Source organism: Leptomonas pyrrhocoris, assembly GCF_001293395.1.
Source record: "Leptomonas pyrrhocoris isolate H10 chromosome Unknown, whole genome shotgun sequence".
In the NCBI taxonomy this organism is placed as follows: Eukaryota; Euglenozoa; class Kinetoplastea; order Trypanosomatida; family Trypanosomatidae; genus Leptomonas; species Leptomonas pyrrhocoris.
In genome coordinates, this window is record NW_015438363.1 from 139,629 (window position 1) to 161,439 (window position 21,811).

Sequence of the window (21,811 nt, forward strand, 5' to 3'; positions counted from 1 at the left end):
CATCAAAGAGAGCGTACGCATTATTGGGGACTCGGCTCTGAAAAGGAGTATATCTCTATATCAATGCTGCTTTCTATAACCATCATCATTCACTCATCACCACCTCCTCCCCCTCACTCCCTCTCTCCCTCTTGGCTTCGTTCACTCTATTAAAAGCTTATTCTTGTCGTGCACACGTACACGCCCCTTTGATTCCGCATTTCCTTTTCCTCGCCTGTTCTCGTTGACCGTCCGGCCTCGTCCTTCCCCCCCCCCCCTCTCCACTCCACTCACTTCCCATTTTATTATTATCTATTCTCCGTCTGTCCAACGTTGCACTTCACAGGAGTGTTTCATATTCTCAAAGCCAAAACATTTAATTTTCTGTTGTTGCTGCCGCGCTCGCGTAAAGGAGCAAAGACGGCAGCGTTGCTTCTCATATTTCTTTATTATTTTTCCTTTTATGATGTTTCGCCTCAGCGGTGCACTGCGGCGCCGCATTGGCTACGTCACCGACGTCGAAGGTGACTTCTCCTACTTCCAGCGTTACGTCTGCATCTCACGCGTGGTCAAGTGGGAGGAAGTGAGTTCGCCCACTCGCGCAGATACTCCGCTGAACGGTAACTCTTCTTGCGGTACGCAGAGGGCCGATTCAAGCGGCAGCGTCGCCGCACGATGGGCACCGCTGCAGAGTCCGCACGTACCCCGGCACGCGAGCACGTTGGCCCCGTCCGCACCGGCGTCTCCATCCTCCTCGTCCCAGCCCTCGCCAGAAGGCGGTGTGGCGACTCCGAGTCCCACGCCCGCGTGCGCCGCAGACGCACCGGACGATCGTTGCGACCCGACGTACAGCCACCTCATCGACGTCTCCCGCTACCGACTTACCTTCCAGGACAGAAACTCCCACTTCGTGTTCGGCGGCGACGCCTTCGATCACGGCGCTGACCTAACGCTCGGCCACGTCTTGTTGGACTTCAAGCGCCGCTACCCGGCCCGCGTGCACCTGCTGTTGGGGAACCGAGACCTGAACAAGATGGTGATGTACCCACGTATGGCACTCGGTGTCGCGGGCATGGAGGCGAACGCAGCGGAGAGGAGCTGCTTCGCGCTTCCGTCGCTGTCGAAGACGGCGAAGACCGCCGCAGGGATGACGGAGCAGCTGCGCTACCGCGATTATTTGCGGCTGCGCAGGCGCGCTGGTGGCGCTGCAACGGGCCCATCGGACGCAAGCGCCGGCGAAAAGCTTGTGGCCGACCCCGTCTCCTTTCTTCAGTGGACGCTCAAGCACAAGTTGGGCTGCTCCAACGCGTACGCCCACCGCCGCCGCGAGCTCGAGGAACTGCGACGCCTCCGCGATGCGACCGGTGCGTCAGGGCCGCGTGACACACCGGTCGAGGTGACCGACAGCGAGGTGGCGGAGTCGTTCTTCACGGCGGCGCAACCCGGCGGAGTCTACTACGAATATATCCGGCTAGGCGTCTTAACGGTGGTGCTGGACGGCATCCTCTTCGTGCACGGCGGCGTGAACGGACAAAACGCCGGCTTCGTCCCGAGCCTGGCGGCGACGACGTACGCGACGCAGCTGCGGGCGGGAGAGTGGTGGCTGCCGGAGGTGCAGCCCCAACCCGTCGCGGCTGCCGTGGCAGCAAAGGAAGGAAAAGAGGAGGAAGACGCAACGAAGCGCTCTTCATCTTTGTCGTCATCATCATCATCATCATCCTCTTCGTCTTCATCTTTGTTGTGTCTCACGTCGCCAATACCAACAGCAAAGCGGAGGTCAGCGCTGGAGTGGCTGGCGGCTCTGTCGAGCTTTAAGGACGCCGCCTTTTGGGAGTGGATTCACGGCACGGGTCTGTGCGGCGAAGCGCTGCGCACGTACGTCTACCCGCGTGTCGTGGCGCCGCACTCCATCGCGGTAGGCACCGTCATGCAGCGCGACGGCCCTCATCACATCTGCCTCCCCGTTGCGGCGTATTTGGTCGAGTCTGGCATTCACACCGTCTGCGCAGGCCATCAGCCGGTGGGCGACACCCCAGCCGTCGTGCGCCAGCCTGGCGGACTGACGATTGTGGATGCGGATACGTCGTACTGTGGCCGGGGCAACGACTTCTGCACGCGCTACAACAAACGCGGCGCCGCAGTGGTGGAGTTAATCTTTGATAGCGGCGCCGATGATGAAAACAACGACAACGGTGACGACGAGGTGCCGGCGTGGACGCAAACAGCAGAGCGTGTTGAGCACCACAAACAGGCGGCACCTGCGAGCGCCGCCTCGACGCTCATCGCGCACGGCTTCCGCGCGGATGGCACGCCGTACGAGTTCGACCTCTACGCGGATCTGCGCGTCGGCCGCCACGTGGGCGATGGGTGGTGGGTGCGACTGCCGCCGTCTGCGGCGTCGTGGCCGCATGCCGGACAGTACGAACTGCGCCGCACGCGGGACTGCTTCCGGCACGAAGAGACTCGCTGGGCCACGGCAGCTGAGGTCGACGCGTTGTTGCGGCAGGCGGCGGCGAGCGGGCAGGCGATGGTGGAGGGCGAGATGGCTCCGCGGTACACGACGGCCGAGCTCGCCGAGGTGCGCGTGCACCGCCTCAAGACGAAGGTGATGCGTGCGGTGTGAGCTGTAAAAGCAGACCTTAAAAAAGGAAACGCCGCTCTTTTTGTTTTCCTCTTATCTTCGTGTCAGCGGATGATTTAGTGTAGATGGTTTTCATTGATGTATTACTAAAAGGAGTAGTAGTAGTAGTAGTATATTACTTTCATTGGCTTTTCTGCTCATATTCGCCTCAATATTTTTTGTTTGTTTTTGCTATCGCACGCACCGAGCGCTTTTGGCGGCGCTTATTCGTTTGTCAACGCTTCCCCACAAACATGAAAACATGAAGGTGTCGTATGGTGGTGGTCGTCGTGGTTTGAAATAGGCGGAAAGGAATAATATTTCCTCTTTTTTCCTTCTGAAAGCGGGCTGGCAACCCGAGACGCATCGAGTCACACAGCAAGGGACAGCGAAGAGAAGGTTTCCAGCGGTAAGACACGTAATGGAACGATTGAGGACCAGCGAGAGGCAACAGTCAATGCGAAGGGAAGTTGTAATAATACTAGTAATAATACTGAAACTGCCTCGTGCTGATCCGCACTGTGCCCTCAACCACACAGAATGGGTGTATCAGCCGCACACTTCGTCCACCTCTCCCTCTCCCTCGCTATCTCTAATGTTGTTGTGCGATGTTTAACTGCGTTGTTCGTGCCACAAACGGAAAGCAAAAGAAAGAGGAAGAATAATTTAAAAAACAGGGCTGTCGCTTTGGCGCATCTCTTCCCTCCCCCGCAACCTTCTTTTTTTTGTTCTGCATTCCACGAAGAGATTGGCCCGTTCGTGGCACCGTCGTGGCGACGAGCGATTGGAAGAAGAACAGAAAAAAGAAAACAGCGTTCTTCCCATGTCCGCCACGTGGTTGCAGGCGTTGCGTGCGTATGTCTCCCGCAAAGGTCCACCCTCGACGCTCGCGTCGCGCCGGCGTCTCTACGACAACGTTGCACAGACACACCTGACGGTGCACCGCGGGGAGCGGCTGCGCGCGGACGGTCTTGCCGTACTGCGAGAAGCGCGTTGGGCGTTGCTGCGCGACGGCACGACCAACGAAAAGGCGGACCTGCTCGAGCACATCCTGGAGTCGCTTGCACAGGCGAGTGAGATTGTCACGTACGAAGGGTCGACATCGGTGAGAAGCAGCATCACCAGCAGCAGCAGCAGCGGCACGCCGAGCACACAGCGGATCTCCTCTCCCTCCTCCTCCCCTTCACAGAACCTAAGCGAGCGCCATCAGCTTTTATTAGAGCAGGTGCAATGCCTCGTGGAGGCGAAAGTCGCGGAGATCCCCCTCACCGCGCGGCATTACCGGTACCCCTTGCGCTCCCCGCTGTTGGCCGAAGTCAGTCCCGAGTTGCCGCTGCTGCTGCTCGATGAACTGGCCCGACCACCGCCTGTTGCCGCTCCGCCGCAAGCAGGAAAGGACGCGCGTGTTCGCACACCCGAGTGGGAGGCACAGGTGGACTGTGGTGCAAGTCTCGCCGGAGCAGGGCACGTCCGCGAGGCGCTCGCCCTCTGTGGCGAGGACGGTCGCATGTTCCGCGCTGTGCTGCAGCGTGTGGCCCGTCAACGACGCGATGGGTGGCGCCGTGCGTGGGCCCTGGCAGAGGCCGTGCCGATGGAGCGGGTGATTGGTGTCGCCACTCCCCCTTCCTCCGCCGCCGCGTCTTCCTCTTCAGGTTACTCGGAAGACTGGTTGCGAGGGGTGCTGGAGGCTGTTCAGCTTCGCCTTCGCGCCGCGCCGCCGCCGCCGCCGCGCAGCAACCGAGAGGACGAGCAAGGCGGAGGTGCGGATGCCGCTCGCGACGATGACGGCGCGCAGCTGTTTGCCTGGGTCAACCAAGTCCGTGAGCTTGTCATGTCCCCCGGCGCTACAGCAGCCTCAGCTGCAATAGAGAAGATCGAGGCGCGACAGGCACACGCGTTACGCAGGGCGCAGCGTCTCGTGATGGACACGTACTTGTCCGCATGCCCGCCGCGTCGCTGGCGCGAGGTGGTCGGTGTGGTGTTGGAACTCAAAGCCGCGCGCCGGCGTTGTTTGTCGCCTTCCTCTTCCACGGCGGAAGAAAAGGACGCGGCGGAGCACGGACTGGAAAACGAAGCAGCAGAGGCGAAGCCTGCAGACAGAGAAGGTGCGCACATGTATCCTGTATTACGAGGTGACGACGACGACGACGTGGTGAGTGCGGGTCGTCTTCTAGCGCTTCTGCAGTTTGCGCAACAGCCGTGGATGACGCTGCTTTTCTTTTATGGAAACCCTCTCGACTTGCTCGCCGCCTCCGCACTCGAGCAGCAACGTGACGCACGCCAGAAATCAATGGCATGGTCCGTGAAAGACGAGGACGTTCAGCTGGTTGTTGAGCAGCTCATACGCCAAGCAAAAGAAGCGGGACGGCTGTGTGTTGCTTCCGGTGCGTTGCTGCATGCGCGCGATGTGCGCCACGCCGCCGTGTACAACCATGCCATGGCCGGCCTTGCCTCGACAGGCCACATGCACGACGCGATGCTCTTCTATGATGCGATGCCGGTCACGTGTGTGAACGCGTACACGCACTGGGGTGTCCTCCAAATTTTCCTTCAGCCGAACTCCAGTCACACTGTGGCCTCCGCGTTGGAGTCTGCGGCAAACTACGCGGGCTGTCTTCGTGCGCTGAAGCGGCTGGTTGGCCTCTTCTCCAGCTCGCCTGCCATACGGAGTGCGGCAGCGTCCCCCTCACCACCACACGTGGAAGCCGACGAGAGCGGCAGAAGCTTCACGCGTGATCAGGCAAATGTGTGGGAGTCGATGGCGCTCTGGGCGGCCCTGCGCCGAGACGCGGACACCGCGCTGCTGTGCGCCACCCACGCGCCGGAGTCCTGCCGTTACGTTCACTTAATTGCGTTAATCGCCGCGGCAAACGAGAACCAGCTGCATGCGGTGAGCGCGATTCTGCGTCAGTTGGGCGGCAGTCGTCGCACCACGCGAAAGGAGCTGTGTCTCGCAGCGGCCGTCGTCGCAGCCTACTTCCCTCTGGTTCGAGGTGGCGGTGACGGCGCACCCCCGCCAACTCCAGCGACAAGGCCCGAGCTTGCAAGCATGTACGACGATCTAACGCGTGTGTTGGGCAGTAGCGTCGGCCATCAGCAGACTCGCATGGACGAGGTGGTGCACCTGCTCATCGACTACGCGGTCGGTGTGCAGCGCCGGCGCGGCGTGCCCGTTGCCCCGGCGGACGCGCAGACTGCGCTGCAGGACGTGCTCGTGAAAGCGAACATTCTCAGCTCAACCATGGACCTCGTGCGGCTCGGCCGCGCACCGCCAGAACAGCAGGGCAACGGCCACGCAGATGACGACCGCACCACCGCGGTGTGGCGCACGGTCGCCCGTCTCCTTCAATCGATTGGAAGTCAGCAGAATCTGTCCGTGGCACGGGCGGCGCCAGCGTTGGTGTCCGCAGGCGTGTCCGCGGAGGTCGCGATCGACCTCCTTCCCGTGTGAGAGACCGCTCCTTTCCCTTCCCCTTGTGTTTTACTTTTGCAATTTCCACAGCTGCATTCTCTGCACGGCAGAAAGAAAGAACAAGAAAAAGACGCGTTCTGAGAACACAGCGGGCCGGCCCGCCGCCTTCCCGGGCGCCACCGCGCGCACGGCGTCGCCGCCGCCCCTCGTTATCGTCCGCCCCCCCCCCCCCCCTCCTCCCCTTCTTTCCGCCAGCCCCGTCCCCCCCCTCCGCCGAGAGGGAGCCCCCCCTCCCCGGCGGCCAGGGCCCTCGGCCCATGGGCACGGCGGGTGATCCCCCGAGGAGGGCGCACACACACACCCGCCGGCCAAAGAAGGGCAGACCCAAACGACACGGCGGCGCGCCGGCGATCCCGAGGGGCGGCACCAAAGACCGGCCAACAGCGCCTCCACGCTGCTGTTTTTGTCCATCCCCACTCCCTCGTAAACCAAGAAGCTTCCGCATTGCCAAGCAGCGTGGCGGGCCAAAAGAATTGCAAACGAGCAACACATCAGTGCTTTTCATAGAAGAGGACAAAGCCATTTAAATCGAAAAGAGCGGAAAGCATTTAATACAGACTAATTGGTATCCCGCAAAACACAGAATGTCGAGGCACGCCTTACGCATTCACGTTGATGATATTGGAACGTGGTTTAATCAGCACCTCGTCGCCACAAAGCTCTTTCCTAAAATGCCGTTTGCGCCGATGTTTATTTTTGTTCCGTGATAACTAACATACTGTCAGTTTCCTCCTTCTCCATTTCATACTCCACCTTTTCCAACACTCTCTCCTCTGTGCTTGAATTTCAGAAAAGCTAAACAAGAAGCTCCTTTTTCGAAGCCCACTTGCCTCGCTCGCAAGCAGCGTAACACATTGGATTCTCGCGCGCCAGAAAATAACACCCTTCAGCTATTTTTCTTTGCTGATTTTCCAGGTTTACAACAAGAAAACAATGACCGAGGAACCCGTTCTCGATACCCGTGTTGTGCTGAAGGGTCCCAACGGCGAGTTCAAGGTGGATCGCGATTTGTACATCATCGTGCATTGCGAGGATGGCAAGTACATCGAGGTCCCGAAGTCACAGGCGAGCGTCTGTCCGTTCATCAAACAGGTGGAGGGTGACGAAATCCCCGAGTTTGAGTACCCAGCGACTGTTCTTGAGCACCTCATCCGCTGGGCTGCACATTACGGCGTGGAGGGCAAAGCTGCTAGCGAACTCACTCGTCCTTGCATTTACCGCGACTTCTCCTACGTTGTCACGGAGAAGTGGGATAATGATTTTTTCAACCAGCGCCTGTGCTCTCCCTTGCACCAGAAGCATTACCTGCTCACCATGACTGCTGCCGAGAAGTTTGGCGTGCAGGGCCTCCTCGACTTCATGAGTATCGGCCTTGGCTGCAAGCTTCGCGGTAAGGATGATGCCAGCATCATTCACGACGTCATGGGTCTGGACAAGGAAGTGGAGGTGACGGATGCGGATCTCGCGGATGTCTCGAAGGAGTACTCGTGGTTTGACGATGCTGTTCGCCCCACCACGAAGAAGTAATTTGTGGAAATGGTAAAAATAGTGTTGGTATAATAAATTGTTTTTGTACAGCGATGAAAGCCGAAACGGGCGCACCACATCTGCGAGGAAAAGGCTGCGTCTTAAAAAAAGAAAAAAAAACAGGAGTTAAATGCATTTTTTTCTTTTCTCTAGTCAAAGGTGCAGCCAGTGTATTTTTGGCTTGTTTGTCGCACTCGTGCGTTTGTGTGTGTATTTACTGTAAGTGTGACGTAAACGTTGAAAGTGAAAAAGCATTTTACTACTCCTTGCCTTGCACTCGGCATGGAAAATGAACGTTTTCGGAAAAACGCGAGAATTGTTTACTCGTCAACGACTTTTCTGCGACTCTTTTCTTTGTGACATCATGATGTGATAGCCGGAAAGACGTGAAAGCACCGCTACTGTTCACGGTGGTGCTATGTAATATATGTTTATATTTATATACATTTATATACATTTATATAAATATTTCCCATATGCTGATTCTGTGCGAATTGTTATTCAGTATGATGGCATAATTAGGAAGGCGCAATTCTCCTGTGTTTCAACAGAAAAGCACTCATTCCTGCTTTACCTCTTCGTGAAGTTAACTAATTCCTCGCATATGCTCACTTCTTTCGTTTTCATACTCTATTTTAAATGTCATGGTTTTTTTTCACAATAATTCTGTCACTCTCATTCACGACTATTAAATTCTATTGTAAAAGTGCGCATAATAAAGGCAAATTGTGTTTTATTTGCCCCTCTTCTGAGTGCCAGTCTTTACACCTTAGGAATTACTCATTTATTATTATTATTCAGTAGTGTTTTGGAGGTCATTATTATTCACTACCTCTCCTTTTTTGACGGTTCACGATTCATTACACCTGTTCCCCTTCATCTTTTTTTGCTGTTGTAGCTACGTCACAATGGGCAAGCCAGGTAAGAAGGCAGGAAAGGGGCTTTTGGCCCCAACAAATCCGAACCGCCGGACTGACCCGAACAGACCCAGTCTCCGAGATCAGCGTACGATCAAGCGTTTAAAAATGTATAAATCCAAAATTAAGCGCGATGAAAAAGGTAACATCATCAAAGGCAGTGTGCTAAAGGCGTCTGATCGCATTGAACAAGACATGGCACGCATCGCTCCTGATCGTCGGTGGTTTGGCAATACTCGAACAATTGGCCAGGAAGCCCTCCAGCAGTTCCGCGAGGAAATGGGTGCGAAGTACAAGGATCCGTACAGCATTATCATCAAGCAATCGAAACTTCCACTGAGTCTTCTCGAGGAGCCCAAAAGTGTGGACGGTAGCATCCGCAAAGAAATGGAATGGGACAAAACTTTCGGCGACAAGGCGAACCGCAAGCGTGTACGCTTGAACGCGGTCGACATGAATGCTTTGGCGACGGAGGCGAGCGACAAGAGTGACAATTACGACACCAACAAGGAAAAGGACCGTGATTTGATGAAGGGCGTCGTCAAAGACCGTAAAGATAAATCAAAGAACGGCATTCTGATGACGAAAGGCCAGTCTAACCGTATTTGGTGTGAACTGTACAAGGTGATTGACAGCTCTGATGTCGTTCTCTACGTCGTGGATGCGCGTGATCCGCTGGGGACGCGCAGTGCCTTCCTTGAAGATTTTATGCGTCGCGAGAAGAAATACAAGCATTTTGTTCTTGTGCTAAACAAGTGCGATTTAGTTCCGCTCTGGGCCACCGCGCGTTGGCTGCAGATTCTTAGCAAAGATTACCCCACCATCGCTTTCCACGCTAGCGTAAACCACCCGTTTGGGAAGGGTAACCTTATTTCTCTGCTCCGCCAATTTGCTCGTTTGCACAACGTGACGCACCGCGGTAACAAGCGCACAAAGACGCCAATTTCGGTCGGCGTGATTGGTTATCCGAACGTAGGCAAAAGCTCGATTATCAACACTCTCCGTCGCAAAACTGTCTGCAAAGTCGCGCCAATTCCCGGCGAGACTAAAATCTGGCAGTACGTTGCGTTGACGCGTTCCATTTTCTTGGTCGATTGCCCAGGTGTCGTGTACGACCGTGAAGCAAACAACGACGTCCAGGCTGTCCTCAAAGGTGTAGTGCGTGTCGAGCGGCTCGGAAACGCGGATAAGACGGACGTCGTGGACACCGTCTTGCAAATTGTGAAGCACCGTGATATTGTCGCAACTTACGGTGTGAGGGAATGGCGCGACGTCGTCGATTTCCTCGAACAATTGGCCCAACTTCGCGGCAAGCTCGTCGCCGGCGGCGAACCGGACGTGGATGCCGCGGCGCGCATGGTGCTCTACGATTGGCAGCGCGGACGCCTGCCGTGGTTTAATGCACCCCCGTTTGAATCGAACAAGCATTATCGTGACGCTCTGGAGCAGCCGCAAGAAAAACAGATGAGGGTGATCGAGCACTATAGCGCTTTCAACGTCGTGGACAACACGATGAACCGCGGTGACGAAGAAGAGGAAGAAGTCGCCAGTGATGGGGAAGGAGGCGATGCAGGTTCGGACGAGGAAAACGATAGCATTGAGGCCGCCAATGCTGATGCCGAAGGCAACAAGGACGCCGACGACGATGAGGAGATGGCGAAACCGCGCAAGGTGAAGGCAACTCACAAGAGCAGCGAAAAAAAGCAAACCAGCATTGTACACGATCATGATGAAGAAGGTGAGGTCGCGACCGTGGCAACATACATGCTAGAGCAAGAGGAAAAGGAGCGAAAGACGAGGCGTCAGGAGAAGCGAAAAGCTGCCCGTAAAATACAGGAAGCTGTGGAGGCTTTTGGGGCGGACGCTGAGCATGAGTCTGACGACGCGCTCTGGGCGCAGTTTCTGGCCGCAGCGAAAGAATGAAATTCCAGCTATTGGTAGCTGCTGTGATAGGTTTCCTCTTGTATGCTGAATCACAAGGTTGTTGAAAACCAGTTCTGTCACTATTATCATTGCTACTTCTGTTGAACGACATCTTTTTTTTTTCTGCAGTGAGTAAGAGCATTATCTTCTGTGCTTTCGTGAACGTGCATGTACACCGGTTGACACCTTTTTTTTTTTTGTCAAGTAAGCATTTCCTTTTAATTGAGTTTTTTTTCCTGCGCTGGTAAATTGTGTGGAATGGCAGGAAAGTAAATAATTCTTAAAATTAAGCAGTCCTTGCTTTTCTAATTCGCGTAACTTGTGCACTACTGTATGAACGTGTTGTTTAAAAAAATCTTGTGCTGACAAAAAAAAATAGTCGTCAATAATGTAGAGGGACTTTCTCTGTCTCATTTTGTAGTTTTAACGACGGCTGTGCTGAGAAGTTCGAAGACTCGACAGAAAATGGCTGTTGTATGTGGCCTGGTTTTCCGTAATCTTCCTTTTTTTCTGCAGCGATGTTTGCCTTTTTCAAACCGAGGCAAACTTCCTAGCTCTTCCACTGCGGCATTTGCGTTTTCTGCAGCCCAATGCAAAACAAAGAAAAAATGATGAGTAACATGATGTGAACTCTCTTGTCAACTTCTGACGATCTTTCTTTTTCCTCTAGTCTTCTCCTCCTTTTTTTTCAGCTGCTTTCACTGACGTGTAGCGTCTCCTCTCTAGTGCGTTTAGAGAATACAGTACGTGACGAACTCCGTCTTAAAAACAACAACTGCGGAAACGTAATGAAGCATTGTCTTTGTTCTACTCTCCCCAAACACCTTTTTCGTTTGTTTTCCATCAACTGGCCTTATGAATGACACCGAGCTTCCGCATGCTGTAGCTCTTTCCCGCGAGTTGGAGCTGGAGCTGCAGCGCGTCGATGCATTGCAGCAGGTGTACATGGCGCAACTGGTGGATGAGCTCCGTGACATGAGCTTCTTAGCTATGGAGGAATGTTGTAGTTCACCCCTGCGGTCCGGTCGTGCGCCGTCGCCTACGCTACCGTATTTCAACTCCTTGACCACTGCTACCGGGGCAACCCACAACATTCACTTCTCCAACGGCGCGCACGCGCACAACGGTCAAAGCGCGCCCGTGACAGTTCCGGCATCGTCTAGAGAGGAGATGCGAAAGACAAAGGTCACCACTGTTCAAAACATCCCGGCGGTCTCATCCAGCTCTCCCAATCGAAAGGAGATATCGGTACGGCTTTCAAGAAGAAGGCATAACAATGAACAATTTCTTCTTGCGCAAGTGACAGAGAGGGACGGCAATTGTGAAGCGCGTGGTGCTCGGCAGTCGTCACTTTCACCGGCAACGCTGCCAACGCCGCCGCCCTTACCGCAGAGAAGCTGCCGTGCACTGGAGGTGCGGCGAGCGCAACGGGCTCTGCGGTGCATTCGTGAAGATCGGCACGCGCATTTCAACGCCAAGGCACGGCGAGCTCAGGAGCTGCTCATGGAAGGCCGCGAAACTGCGCGGAGGAGTCGTGCGCGTCGACTTGCAGAATCATCAGCTGCTCCCAAACCGTGCAAATGAACTGCATGTTCGCTTTTTTGTTGTTTACTTCCGCCTCGTCTTGCTCATCAGATACCTTTTCTTTTTCTTTTCTTTTCCCTTTTCTTCCTGCTCGTTGCATACACAGTTTTCTTTTCTTTTTTGTTCTCCTCTGCCAAACAGTGCTGTGCTGTTGTGAGGGCACGTGTTCAAAAGAGGCGATCAAAACGTAAAGTGAGCGTGTAAAATGCTCTCCATGAAGGACACACACACATACACACCATTGTTTTCTTCAGGGCTGCCGTTTGAGATAGACAACCGCGGGGACACTCAATGACACTTTTCCCTCAATACTTCTATCTTTACGAGCCAACTACACGCGCTCTTTGGGACAGGGAAATTCATGCGAACCGTTTCACATCACCACGACTGTACATTTTTTTTTATTTCTTTCGATCTTCACTCCTGCGCTCTCCACCTTCTGTTTCCCATATTATATATTTTAACTCGTTCTTTCAAAATCCACCTCGCCGCAGAATTGAAAGAGAATAAACTCTGTTTTCTTCCTTTCTCAGTCGCAGCTCTTCACACTTCGCGTCTACCACACTTTATTTCCAATTCCTCTTAACTATCATCAGTTGTTCTCTTTATTTTTTAATTTTTTTTCTCTTTTTACCTTGCTTTGTGATTTAAAGTTCTTTTTAACAAGAAAACTACAACGGCAAAACAAAAACAAAAAATGCAGCTTGTTCAGTTCTGTAAAAGGATCGACCGTGCGGTCACGCACAAGCCGGCCGACCACTGGATCGGCTACATCGTTGCCATATCCGGCGCTCTCATGCAGATGATGAGCTACGGCATCGATAACAGCTTTTCTATCTTCAGCAACAGCATGCAGAACGACCCCACCCTCGGCTACCCCAGCGCGACAATGGTGAGCTTTGGCAATTCCGTCTCCCTCGGCCTCTCGCCTATCTTCGGTGTCTTGGCCGGCTTCCTCGTCGATCGCGTCCCGCCCCGTGTGATGATGTTTCTCTCTACCGTGATGCTGTTCGCAGGCCTGTGGCTCAGCTCTTCCTTTGCGAAGAGCTCCGCGCAGGTGACGGCGGCCTACTCGCTGCTCGCCTCCATCTCCTCGGCCTTCATGCTGTCTCCCGGCGCGGCGGCGACGAGTTCGTGGTTCCGGCGTCGTCTCGGCCTCGGCCAGGGCATCAACTTCTGCGGCGGCGGCATCGGCAGCGCGGTCGTGCCGGCGGTGCTTGGCAGCCTGGTGGACGTCTACGGCTGGCGTAAGACCTTCCGCCTCATGTCCGCCTTCTGCTCCATCGGCCTCGTCGGCACCTTTCTCTCGTGCCGCCGGCACCCCATCGAGGACGACGTCGAGGTGGAGCCGCGCGACCGCCGCAGCAGCCACTCCGAGGCCGACACGGCGGTGAGTAGCAGCTACGACGACCAGCCCGACCACGCGGAGCACGCCGTGCTCAACGTGGACCCGAACAACCAGCGCGAGACGCCAGAGCTGATGTTGGACGAGGGCGTGGCGGCGGCGTCAGATATTCCGACGAAGCCGAAACCCAGCGGCAACGCCGCCGGCACCGTCATGTCACCTGTCAGCAATGCAGAGAGCAACCGGACCCCTCGTGACACACGCAACTGCACGGTGGATGAGCTGATTGAGGACATGCACACCCGCCGCCTGCGCTGGCCCGAGATATTCTGCGTCTTCTTCTCCGTCCGCTTCCTCAGCCACTTCTTCATGTTCGCCATCTACGGCTGGGCCTTCTATGGGTTGATCTATGTTGCCGTGCCGTACGTGTCGTCCATGGGAGCGGCGGGCACGGTGTACGCGGACGTCACACCCATCTCCACCTCGAAGGCCTCGACTGTGTTCACCTTCTGGGGCTCGTTTCAGATCATCGGCTCCGTCCTCATCGGCGCCCTCGCCTCCATCACGACGGACGCCTTCGCCTACACGATCTGCGCCTCCGTGGGTGGGGTGTCGACGGCGCTGCTCATCTTCTGCCGCGGCTACGCTGCCTTCGCCGTGTGCTGGAGTATTGTGGGCTTCTGCACGGCCGGCGTCTTCGCCATGATGCCCGCCCTCATCGCGCGCGACTTCCATGGGCCCAACCTGGGCTTCTTCATGGGCTGCGTCTTTGTGGCTGGCTGCCTCGGCGGCTTCTCTGCTCCGCCCATTCAGGCGCAGCTGCAGACGCGCTACCACGGCAACTACTCCTACGGCTGCGTCTTCATCAGCTGCTGCATGACGTTCCCTGGTGTGCTGTGCTACCTGTTCCTCTGGCCGGAGAAGCAGAGCCGCGTCGGACGAGCGTTCAAGCGCTTGGTGAAGCAGGTGTAGGTCTTCGAAGCGGAGAAGGGAAAGAGAAAGAAAATAAATCTCTCAAAGAGGATCTCTCCCTTATTATTATTAATATTATTACTTTTTTTGGCGTGTGTGTGTGTTTGTGCCCTCCTTCGTAGATTGTGTTTCCACCGACAGTTTCATGTGCTCGCCTTCCATTCGCCTTTTTTTCTTACGTTCTTCCTTCTCTTTTCCACTCCTGCCGCAGGAATGCCGCGTCTCTCTCTCCCTCTCAAGTAGTGATTGATATATTTCCCCACGCCACTGTATAAAACGTGCTGTGCAGCATCCTAACGTGTTTCTTCGACTTCTGTTTCTCTGGCTGCGCTTGACCACCTCCGAACCTCCCGCCTGTGTGTGCCGTGAGCCTTTTGTTCGGAGCAATCTCCATCCGTCTCCACTGCTCTCTCCTTGAGCAAATTTCAAGGAAGCGAAGACGGCGCAACAACAAAGAAGGTAAGGTGTGAGGGGTCACGCGGACAATGGAATCTTTCTTGTTTGTCTTGTGTGTATTTTCTGGCCGCAAATTGGTCGCAATTATTATCATCCTTTTCCTTTTTCTTTTCGTGGGTACGCAAATCGTGCTCTACAGATTCTTTCAGTATCTTTCTCTCTCGCCACACCTCTTTTACTGTTTTTCTATGTCCGTGTTGACCACCGTGGGTGGGTAACGACGCGCACGCTGCAAAGAAAGATATATAGCAATGAAAGCTGTAGAAACAGAGAAGGTCATTCACGGAGTGTGCGTTCCCCCCCCTTCCCCTAGCGGCATCCGCTGCAGGGGTGGGGTGGGGGTGGGCACATCGGTAGTAGATGCTGACGGTGGCAGTTGTTGTTGTTTTTCATTTGAGTGGGGGTTTTCTTTTCCATTTTTTTCCTTTATTGAGAGAAATTCGGCGTTTCGCGGCGCAAATTGGAGGGGGAAAAGAAGAAGCGAAGGCAGAAGGAAAAGGAAAAGAACACGGCAACGGAAGAGGAGTGAGTACTTTGAGGCAAGGAGGAACCACAACCGGAAAAAATGAAGAGGTTCATGAGGAAGGGGGGGAGGGACATCGTGACGATAAGAACAGTTTAAAAAAGCGGGAAAACAAACAAAAAGGGCTCCTCTATATTGCAGCCTGGAGAAAGTGTGCGCTTCTGTTTTCTTCAACAACAACTGTGTGAGAACGACGAGGGGGACGACCGACACTATTAAACGTTCTGTTTCATTTATTTTTACTCCCTTTCGCTTGTTTTCACTGTCCCTGTTGAATGAAAGCTTTTCGTGTTTTTTTTTTAGGTATATATATATATGGAAAAGAAGTTACTGTTCAAATTAGGGTCTTCTTTCGTGGTTACGTGTCTGTGCCTGTGTGTGTGTGTGTGTTGCGATGTGCCGAGAACACCACGATTTTTTCGACCTCACTTTCTCTTCCTCTTCATGCATTTCCTTTAATGGGAATGCGGAGAAGACGTGAAACTCCGCAGCACCGACCATGAATAAAGACAAATATATATATATATATATATGTATTTTTTCTTTATTTACCTCTTACGTAAATGATGCTAACTTTCTTCAGAGGCGGTTGAAAGAATGAAAACTGTGGTTGATTAAGCCCGAAAAGAACATGAAAGGAAAGAAGCAACATGATGACTGCATCGAAGTTTTTTTTCTGTTTTTCTGTTTACGCAGCGTGATGCTCGTCAATGCTGTCTTCTGAAAAAGTTGACTTCTTTCTCTCTTTCTCCCTCTCTCTCTCTGCATGTTTGAGACGTTCACGCTCACACGCAACCGTATCCGTGCGTTGCGATGCCTTTTCTTTGTTTTATACCATGGTATTGCTCTTTTCTTCTCTCTACGGCTTTTGCTTTATATATAAGAAAAGAGAGAAATACTTGAATTGCATCTGCTGAGGAGTTCTCGCATCGCTGATGCATCTTTTACCCCCTGCGTTGCAGCGGTTGGACGACCGGTGTGCCATGCGAACTCACGGAGCTAATTCAAGAACACAAACGTGTAGGGAGAGGAATTAGAAAGGAAGCATCTGTTTTTGTTTTTGTTTTTGTTTCTTCCTTTACGATAAAATTATTGTTATTATTGTTATTTACACGTAACTCTTCTATGTCTTTTGAATTTTTTTTTGTTTACTTCAACTACATGAAGTGGTTGCCGTACGTGTCTCGAAAAAACACGGAAAGAAAGAGAACGAGATATACATATATAAAAGGAGGAAGAAAAACGATGTGCGTTCGCTTCGGATGTCTTCTATGCCCCACACACCCGCACACACATGACCCGTACAACATCCGTTGTGGCTGTTTCGATCATCAAAGCTCATCGTTCCCCGCACGCGCTTCGCTCTTGTTTTCTAAGACAGCCTCGCCGCACGTCGTAGACACCCATTCCTATGCATCTCTTATGTCTTCGCTTCTCCTGAATCGCGCTCTTTGACCTCCTCGGCCTCCCTCTCTTTTTTCCGGTTCTACAACTATGAAAACCCACACAGCTACAACGACATCTTTAGTCTGATCAGCGCAGACAACACACCGGCGAACACCCCCCAAAAAGAAAAAAGGAAGGCAGGACAGAAAAAACGAAAAATAGATAGGATGAGCAAGTTGGCGCGAACCTTAGTCAAGCCCATCACGGTGCCCGTGGCGGCGTGCGCGCGCAAGGTAGCTGCGATGGACGAACCACTGAAGCGCCACATCGACGCCTACGAAGCAAAGGGCGAGGACATCACGGCGGCGGTGTGGCGCGAGTACGTGGACGGCCAGCGTGCCCTGCTGTCCCACCGCTGGGCGAAGCTGAAGAACGAGACCGCCTACCTCACCTCGGGTCAGATGGCCATCACGGACCTCACCTTTGCGGACTTCTTATTCTTCGCTCGCTTCTTGACCAAATGCCTATTTCTGTTTCTTGTCGCGGTGATGGTGGGTCGGCGGTCGGTGTTCCCCCCGCTGGAGCCGACGTCGTCGTTTGTGGAGGAGACGGTGCGGAACTGGCAGCCGAATCACCTCAGCGGCGTCGCCGGTGCGGAGTACATAAAGGCTTATAAGGAGACGGCGAAGGAGGAGCAGAGCGTGTAAGCGCTGTTGTTGTTGTTGTTATTCTAGCGTATGCGGAGAGCGAAGCAACAGTGAAGGAAGATCGAGCAACAAGGAGGTGTACCATGGGCGTTTGATGTCAACAGCAATGACTGGCGTCGGGCGTTGTAATTCTCCAAGCCGGAAAGCTAAAAAAAAATTCGAAGTTCCTTTTTTTTTGATTCTCTCCCTCGCTGTCTCTCTCTCCTGCATCTCCGTATGTCGTGCCCGTCTGAAGACCCTTTTGCGGTGCAGTTCGGTCGTTAAAAGAAAATGGAGGGTACTCGTTCCTTTTTTCCTCGTCCACCTTGGCGGACTGCAACGCCGGGGTATTAATCCAGACAGCTCAACTACCGTTTCTACTCATTTAGTCCCCTCTTATTGGCCCTTTTTTTGGTCTGTCAATTTTATTTGATCTTGGGTGTTTGTTTTTACTGTTGACGACAGTGGAGGGGGGGGGGGGGTCGGGGGGCGGGGAAGGAAGTGGGGAAGCGATGTTGGTACTTGCTGCTCGTGAATGCGGGCCTTTGGTTTGTTTATCTTTCTATCTTTCTTCTCAACAGTATCGGCTGCATTTGTGTTGCGCGTCGCTTTTTTTGGGGGCGTACTTTAGTTTTCCTTCTCTTTCTCCCAGAGAAACTTGGCGAAAATTGATCGATTTCTGCCATTTCGAACAGGAGAAGGCAGCACGTGAAGGACGATCATGAGAAAGGGCTACACGCACGAGAGGTGAGAGCTGGGGCGGGTGGGATGGCGAAGCGCGTGGCCGAGGTGCGCTGCGTACGCACTGTAGCGTTTGGTGTTGTCGCACGTCCCCGCGGCACAAGTCCTCCCCCCTTCCTTCTTTGGCGCGCCGTCAACTTCTTTCATTCTTCTTCCATTACATATATATATTTGTATTAGCGCCGAGCCGTATTTATTAGCAGTCGCCGCACTTGGCCCACGACACCGCCTTCCGCACGGTTCGGCGCACACACGTAGGTCTCTGCGTCTGTGTGAGTGTGTTGAACCCTCACGCAGTTTCCAATATAAGCAAAACAAAGTGGAAAAACCTGTAGGAGAGTGTCGCATAGCCCAGTCGTGAAGGCAGCACAGTGCGGCTCGTGTAGTACTATTATTGTAATCTTCAAGTCGCAGATGACACGCCGTGCTCCATCGAGCAATGAAGCTTCGGGGTCCGTGTACCTTCGCCGTGAGAACGTGATGTTTGCTCTCTACGCACTCACGGAGAAAAGAAAGAACAAGAGCTGCGACGTCGTTTGCTCTTGCGTGATTTCTGCCTCCGCCTCCGTCACCGACTGCACCGCAACGGGGAGGAGTTCGGTTCATCCTTGGCGACGGGGCGCTGCTAATATTCTTGATCATCTGAACTTTTTCCCTTGCCTTTCTTTCACGCACCGTTCCCTTTTGTACCCCTCTGCCCTCCTTTCTTTTTTTCCTTTACGCTCGGTCAAATACCTCTTCATTAACACCTCCACCAAACACACACACTCTTCGCATCCGTGTATCGCTCCTCAACACTCGCGTCTTCAGAAGCATCATAAAGGTTCTTTTTGCGGCCTTTTTTTAATCCTTCTGCTTACCCCTCTTTGCAAGTTTAGGAAACACCTTAGGCATCTCTTTTCCCACACAACTACACGGGTTTTTTCTTTCTTTTTCACATTTAGCCGTAATTATGCGCCGCTTTGTGTCCCGTGTGTCCGCCCCCGCCGTGGCGCGTCTCGCGTCGACGACGGCCGCCGCCTCCGCCTCCGCCGCCGCCACCAGCGCCGCCCCCGGCCAGAAGTCGTTCTTCAAGGCGACGGAGATGATCGGCTACGTGCACTCCATCGACGGCACCATCGCGACGCTGATCCCCGCGCCGGGCAACCCGGGCGTGGCGTACAACACGATCATCATGATCCAGGTGAGCCCCACGACGTTCGCCGCCGGTCTTGTGTTCAACCTCGAGAAGGACGGCCGCATCGGCATCATCCTGATGGACAACATCACGGAGGTGCAGTCCGGCCAGAAGGTGATGGCGACGGGCAAGCTGCTGTACATCCCGGTGGGCTCGAACGTGCTCGGCAAGGTTGTGAACCCGCTGGGCCACGAGGTGCCGGTTGGCCTGTTCACGCGGTCGCGCGCGCTGCTGGACAGCGAGCAGGTGGTGGGCAAGGTGGACGCCGGTGCGCCGAATATCGTGTCGCGGTCGCCGGTGAACTACAACCTGCTGACCGGCTTCAAGGCGGTGGACACGATGATCCCGATCGGCCGCGGCCAGCGCGAGTTGATCGTTGGTGACCGCCAGACCGGCAAGACGTCCATCGCTGTGTCGACGATCATCAACCAGGTGCGCAACAACCAGCAGATCCTGTCGAAGAACGCTGTGATCTCCATCTACGTGTCGATCGGACAGCGCTGCTCGAACGTGGCGCGCATCCACCGCCTGCTGCGCTCGTACGGCGCGCTGCGCTACACGACGGTGATGGCGGCCACTGCGGCGGAGCCTGCCGGCCTGCAGTACCTGGCGCCGTACTCCGGCGTGACCATGGGCGAGTACTTCATGAACCGCGGCCGCCACTGCCTGTGCGTGTACGACGACCTGTCAAAGCAGGCCGTTGCGTACCGCCAGATCTCGCTGCTGCTGCGCCGCCCGCCGGGTCGCGAGGCGTACCCCGGCGACGTGTTCTACCTGCACTCGCGCCTGCTGGAGCGCGCCGCCATGCTGTCGCCCGGCAAGGGTGGCGGCTCCGTCACGGCGCTGCCGATCGTGGAGACGCTGTCGAACGACGTGACGGCCTACATCGTCACCAACGTCATCTCCATCACGGACGGCCAGATCTACCTGGACACGAAGCTGTTCACCGGCGGCCAGCGCCCGGCCGTGAACATCGGCCTGTCGGTGTCGCGCGTGGGCTCGTCTGCGCAGAACGTGGCGATGAAGGCGGTGGCCGGCAAGCTGAAGGGCATCCTTGCGGAGTACCGCAAGCTGGCGGCGGACTCGGTGGGCGGGAACCAGGTGCAGACAGTGCCGATGATCCGCGGCGCGCGCTTCGTTGCGCTGTTCAACCAGAAGAACCCGTCCTTCTTCATGAACGCGCTTGTGTCGCTGTACGCGTGCCTGAACGGCTACCTGGACGACGTGAAGGTGAACTACGCGAAGTTCTACGAGTACCTGCTGGTGAACAAGGACCTGAGCGTGATGTACGGCACGGCGACGAACAAGTTCTTCTACATGTACGTGCAGCAGCTGAACTACGTGATCCGCTTCTTCACGCTGAACCACCCCGTGCTGAACGCGGAGGTGGAGGAGATGCTGAAGCAGCACACGCACCTGTTCCTGCAGCACTACCAGTCGAAGATGAACGCGATCAAGAGCGAGAAGGAGGTGAAGGCGCTGAAGAACCTGCTGTACTCGTGCAAGCGCGCCGTGTAAGGCGAGGTGCGGTGCAGCGTGGAGTGCGCGTGTGCGGACAGCTGCGCGACTGCTGCGGCGGGCTTGTGTGTTTGCGTGAGCGTGAAATGGCTGTAGCGACTCAGCACGGGGGTAATGTGTGCGGTGCTGCGGTGGTGGTGGTCGCAGCCGGCACGCCGCGATCGCGCGCGACGAGCTTCGAATCCGTTCCCAATGAAACCTAGGTGAAAAGATACAGAAAGAAGGAAAAAGAAACGTAGAACGGCTCGGTGTGTCTTCCAGGTGGGTCGTCCACGTGGAAGGAAGAGGCGGCGTGCGAAAGCAGCGCATCTCCCTGTGGTCTTTTTTTGTTGTTGTCCGCATTGTTTTCTTCAGGCGGGGAGAGATCCACCTTCACCGGCGACTGTCTTCGCGTTAAAAAAGGACAAAAACAAAACCCCCGGATGACAATAAATGTAATGGAACGAACAGAAGAGAGAAAGCGATGACTGGTGCGTTCGCCGTTCTTGTGACGGCGCTGATGCGTTCGTTGTTGTTCTGTGAGAGGTTGACTCGATCAACGCCTTCTGTTTTCCCTTCTTTGAAAGAAAAAATGTGTTCTCTTCTTTCTTTTTCCGTAGTAGTACCGTAGTAACTAGTCAGTATTCAACTTGAAAAGCAATGTACACAACAAATGAGACGCAAAAACGCACCGGTGCGTGTCAGGAGAAGTTTTTATCTGTGTCGTGTCGCAATAATGCATTTCCATGGCGATGCCGGACAGCGATGGGTGGAGAAGACACAGAAACCCGATAGAGGTTGGCCTTTCTGCGTTGTACACAGCAGAGAAAGCCGGACAGGGAAAAAAAGGAAATGGAAAGAAAAAATCGGGGAACAATGTGGCCGCCGTGCACACGTGTCTTCTCTTTCTTTTTCGACGTCTTTGTAGCTGTCTTGAAACAGTCTGCAAGTTCGTATGCGAGGCAGCACTTTGACTTTAGTGTTGGCTGACATCTGACGCGCGTCT

At 54.5% G+C, this 21,811-nt stretch overlaps 8 protein-coding genes across 15 annotated transcripts; all 8 read left to right on the plus strand.

Moving 5' to 3' along the window:
* Positions 1 to 154: 154 nt before the first annotated feature.
* Positions 155 to 2,602, plus strand: ABB37_04244 (hypothetical protein; the record flags this gene model as incomplete). Its single annotated transcript, XM_015801846.1, has 1 exon — positions 155 to 2,602. Exon 1 carries the CDS (start codon positions 443 to 445, stop codon positions 2,600 to 2,602), a length of 2,160 nt encoding a protein of 719 aa, XP_015659247.1. The 5' UTR covers positions 155 to 442.
* A 639-nt stretch (positions 2,603 to 3,241) lies between these two features.
* Positions 3,242 to 6,050, plus strand: ABB37_04245 (hypothetical protein; the record flags this gene model as incomplete). The annotated part of the gene is made up of 1 exon (XM_015801847.1): positions 3,242 to 6,050. Exon 1 carries the CDS (start codon positions 3,423 to 3,425, stop codon positions 6,048 to 6,050), a length of 2,628 nt encoding a protein of 875 aa, XP_015659248.1. The 5' UTR covers positions 3,242 to 3,422.
* Positions 6,051 to 6,264: 214 nt separating this feature from the next.
* On the plus strand, positions 6,265 to 7,598 carry ABB37_04246 (hypothetical protein; the record flags this gene model as incomplete). Of its 3 annotated transcripts, none has more annotated exons than XM_015801848.1 (1): positions 6,265 to 7,598. In XM_015801848.1, exon 1 carries the CDS (start codon positions 7,005 to 7,007, stop codon positions 7,596 to 7,598), a length of 594 nt encoding a protein of 197 aa, XP_015659249.1. In that variant the 5' UTR covers positions 6,265 to 7,004. The 3 variants fall into 3 exon arrangements, with proteins under 3 accessions (XP_015659249.1, XP_015659250.1, XP_015659251.1); XM_015801849.1 differs by having other exon boundaries at positions 6,860 to 7,598; XM_015801850.1 differs by having other exon boundaries at positions 6,865 to 7,598.
* Positions 7,599 to 8,303: 705 nt separating this feature from the next.
* On the plus strand, positions 8,304 to 10,438 carry ABB37_04247 (putative GTPase; the record flags this gene model as incomplete). 2 transcript variants are annotated; one of them, XM_015801851.1, is made up of 1 exon in its annotated part: positions 8,304 to 10,438. In XM_015801851.1, exon 1 carries the CDS (start codon positions 8,507 to 8,509, stop codon positions 10,436 to 10,438), a length of 1,932 nt encoding a protein of 643 aa, XP_015659252.1. In that variant the 5' UTR covers positions 8,304 to 8,506. The 2 variants fall into 2 exon arrangements, with proteins under 2 accessions (XP_015659252.1, XP_015659253.1); XM_015801852.1 differs by having other exon boundaries at positions 8,318 to 10,438.
* A 668-nt stretch (positions 10,439 to 11,106) lies between these two features.
* On the plus strand, positions 11,107 to 12,022 carry ABB37_04248 (hypothetical protein; the record flags this gene model as incomplete). 3 transcript variants are annotated; one of them, XM_015801853.1, is made up of 1 exon in its annotated part: positions 11,107 to 12,022. In XM_015801853.1, the coding sequence occupies exon 1, from the start codon at positions 11,294 to 11,296 to the stop codon at positions 12,020 to 12,022; it is 729 nt and encodes a 242-aa protein (XP_015659254.1). In that variant the 5' UTR covers positions 11,107 to 11,293. The 3 variants fall into 3 exon arrangements, with proteins under 3 accessions (XP_015659254.1, XP_015659255.1, XP_015659256.1); XM_015801854.1 differs by having other exon boundaries at positions 11,129 to 12,022; XM_015801855.1 differs by having other exon boundaries at positions 11,149 to 12,022.
* A 697-nt stretch (positions 12,023 to 12,719) lies between these two features.
* Positions 12,720 to 14,339, plus strand: ABB37_04249 (monocarboxylate transporter-like protein; the record flags this gene model as incomplete). The annotated part of the gene is made up of 1 exon (XM_015801856.1): positions 12,720 to 14,339. One exon carries the CDS (start codon positions 12,720 to 12,722, stop codon positions 14,337 to 14,339), a length of 1,620 nt encoding a protein of 539 aa, XP_015659257.1.
* Positions 14,340 to 16,826: 2,487 nt separating this feature from the next.
* ABB37_04250 (putative mitochondrial hypothetical protein) lies at positions 16,827 to 17,411 on the plus strand (the record flags this gene model as incomplete). Of its 3 annotated transcripts, none has more annotated exons than XM_015801857.1 (1): positions 16,827 to 17,411. In XM_015801857.1, the coding sequence occupies exon 1, from the start codon at positions 16,932 to 16,934 to the stop codon at positions 17,409 to 17,411; it is 480 nt and encodes a 159-aa protein (XP_015659258.1). In that variant the 5' UTR covers positions 16,827 to 16,931. The 3 variants fall into 3 exon arrangements, with proteins under 3 accessions (XP_015659258.1, XP_015659259.1, XP_015659260.1); XM_015801858.1 differs by having other exon boundaries at positions 16,845 to 17,411; XM_015801859.1 differs by having other exon boundaries at positions 16,859 to 17,411.
* Positions 17,412 to 18,939: 1,528 nt separating this feature from the next.
* On the plus strand, positions 18,940 to 20,826 carry ABB37_04251 (putative mitochondrial Atpase alpha subunit; the record flags this gene model as incomplete). Its single annotated transcript, XM_015801860.1, has 1 exon — positions 18,940 to 20,826. The coding sequence occupies exon 1, from the start codon at positions 19,084 to 19,086 to the stop codon at positions 20,824 to 20,826; it is 1,743 nt and encodes a 580-aa protein (XP_015659261.1). The 5' UTR covers positions 18,940 to 19,083.
* Positions 20,827 to 21,811: the final 985 nt, after the last annotated feature.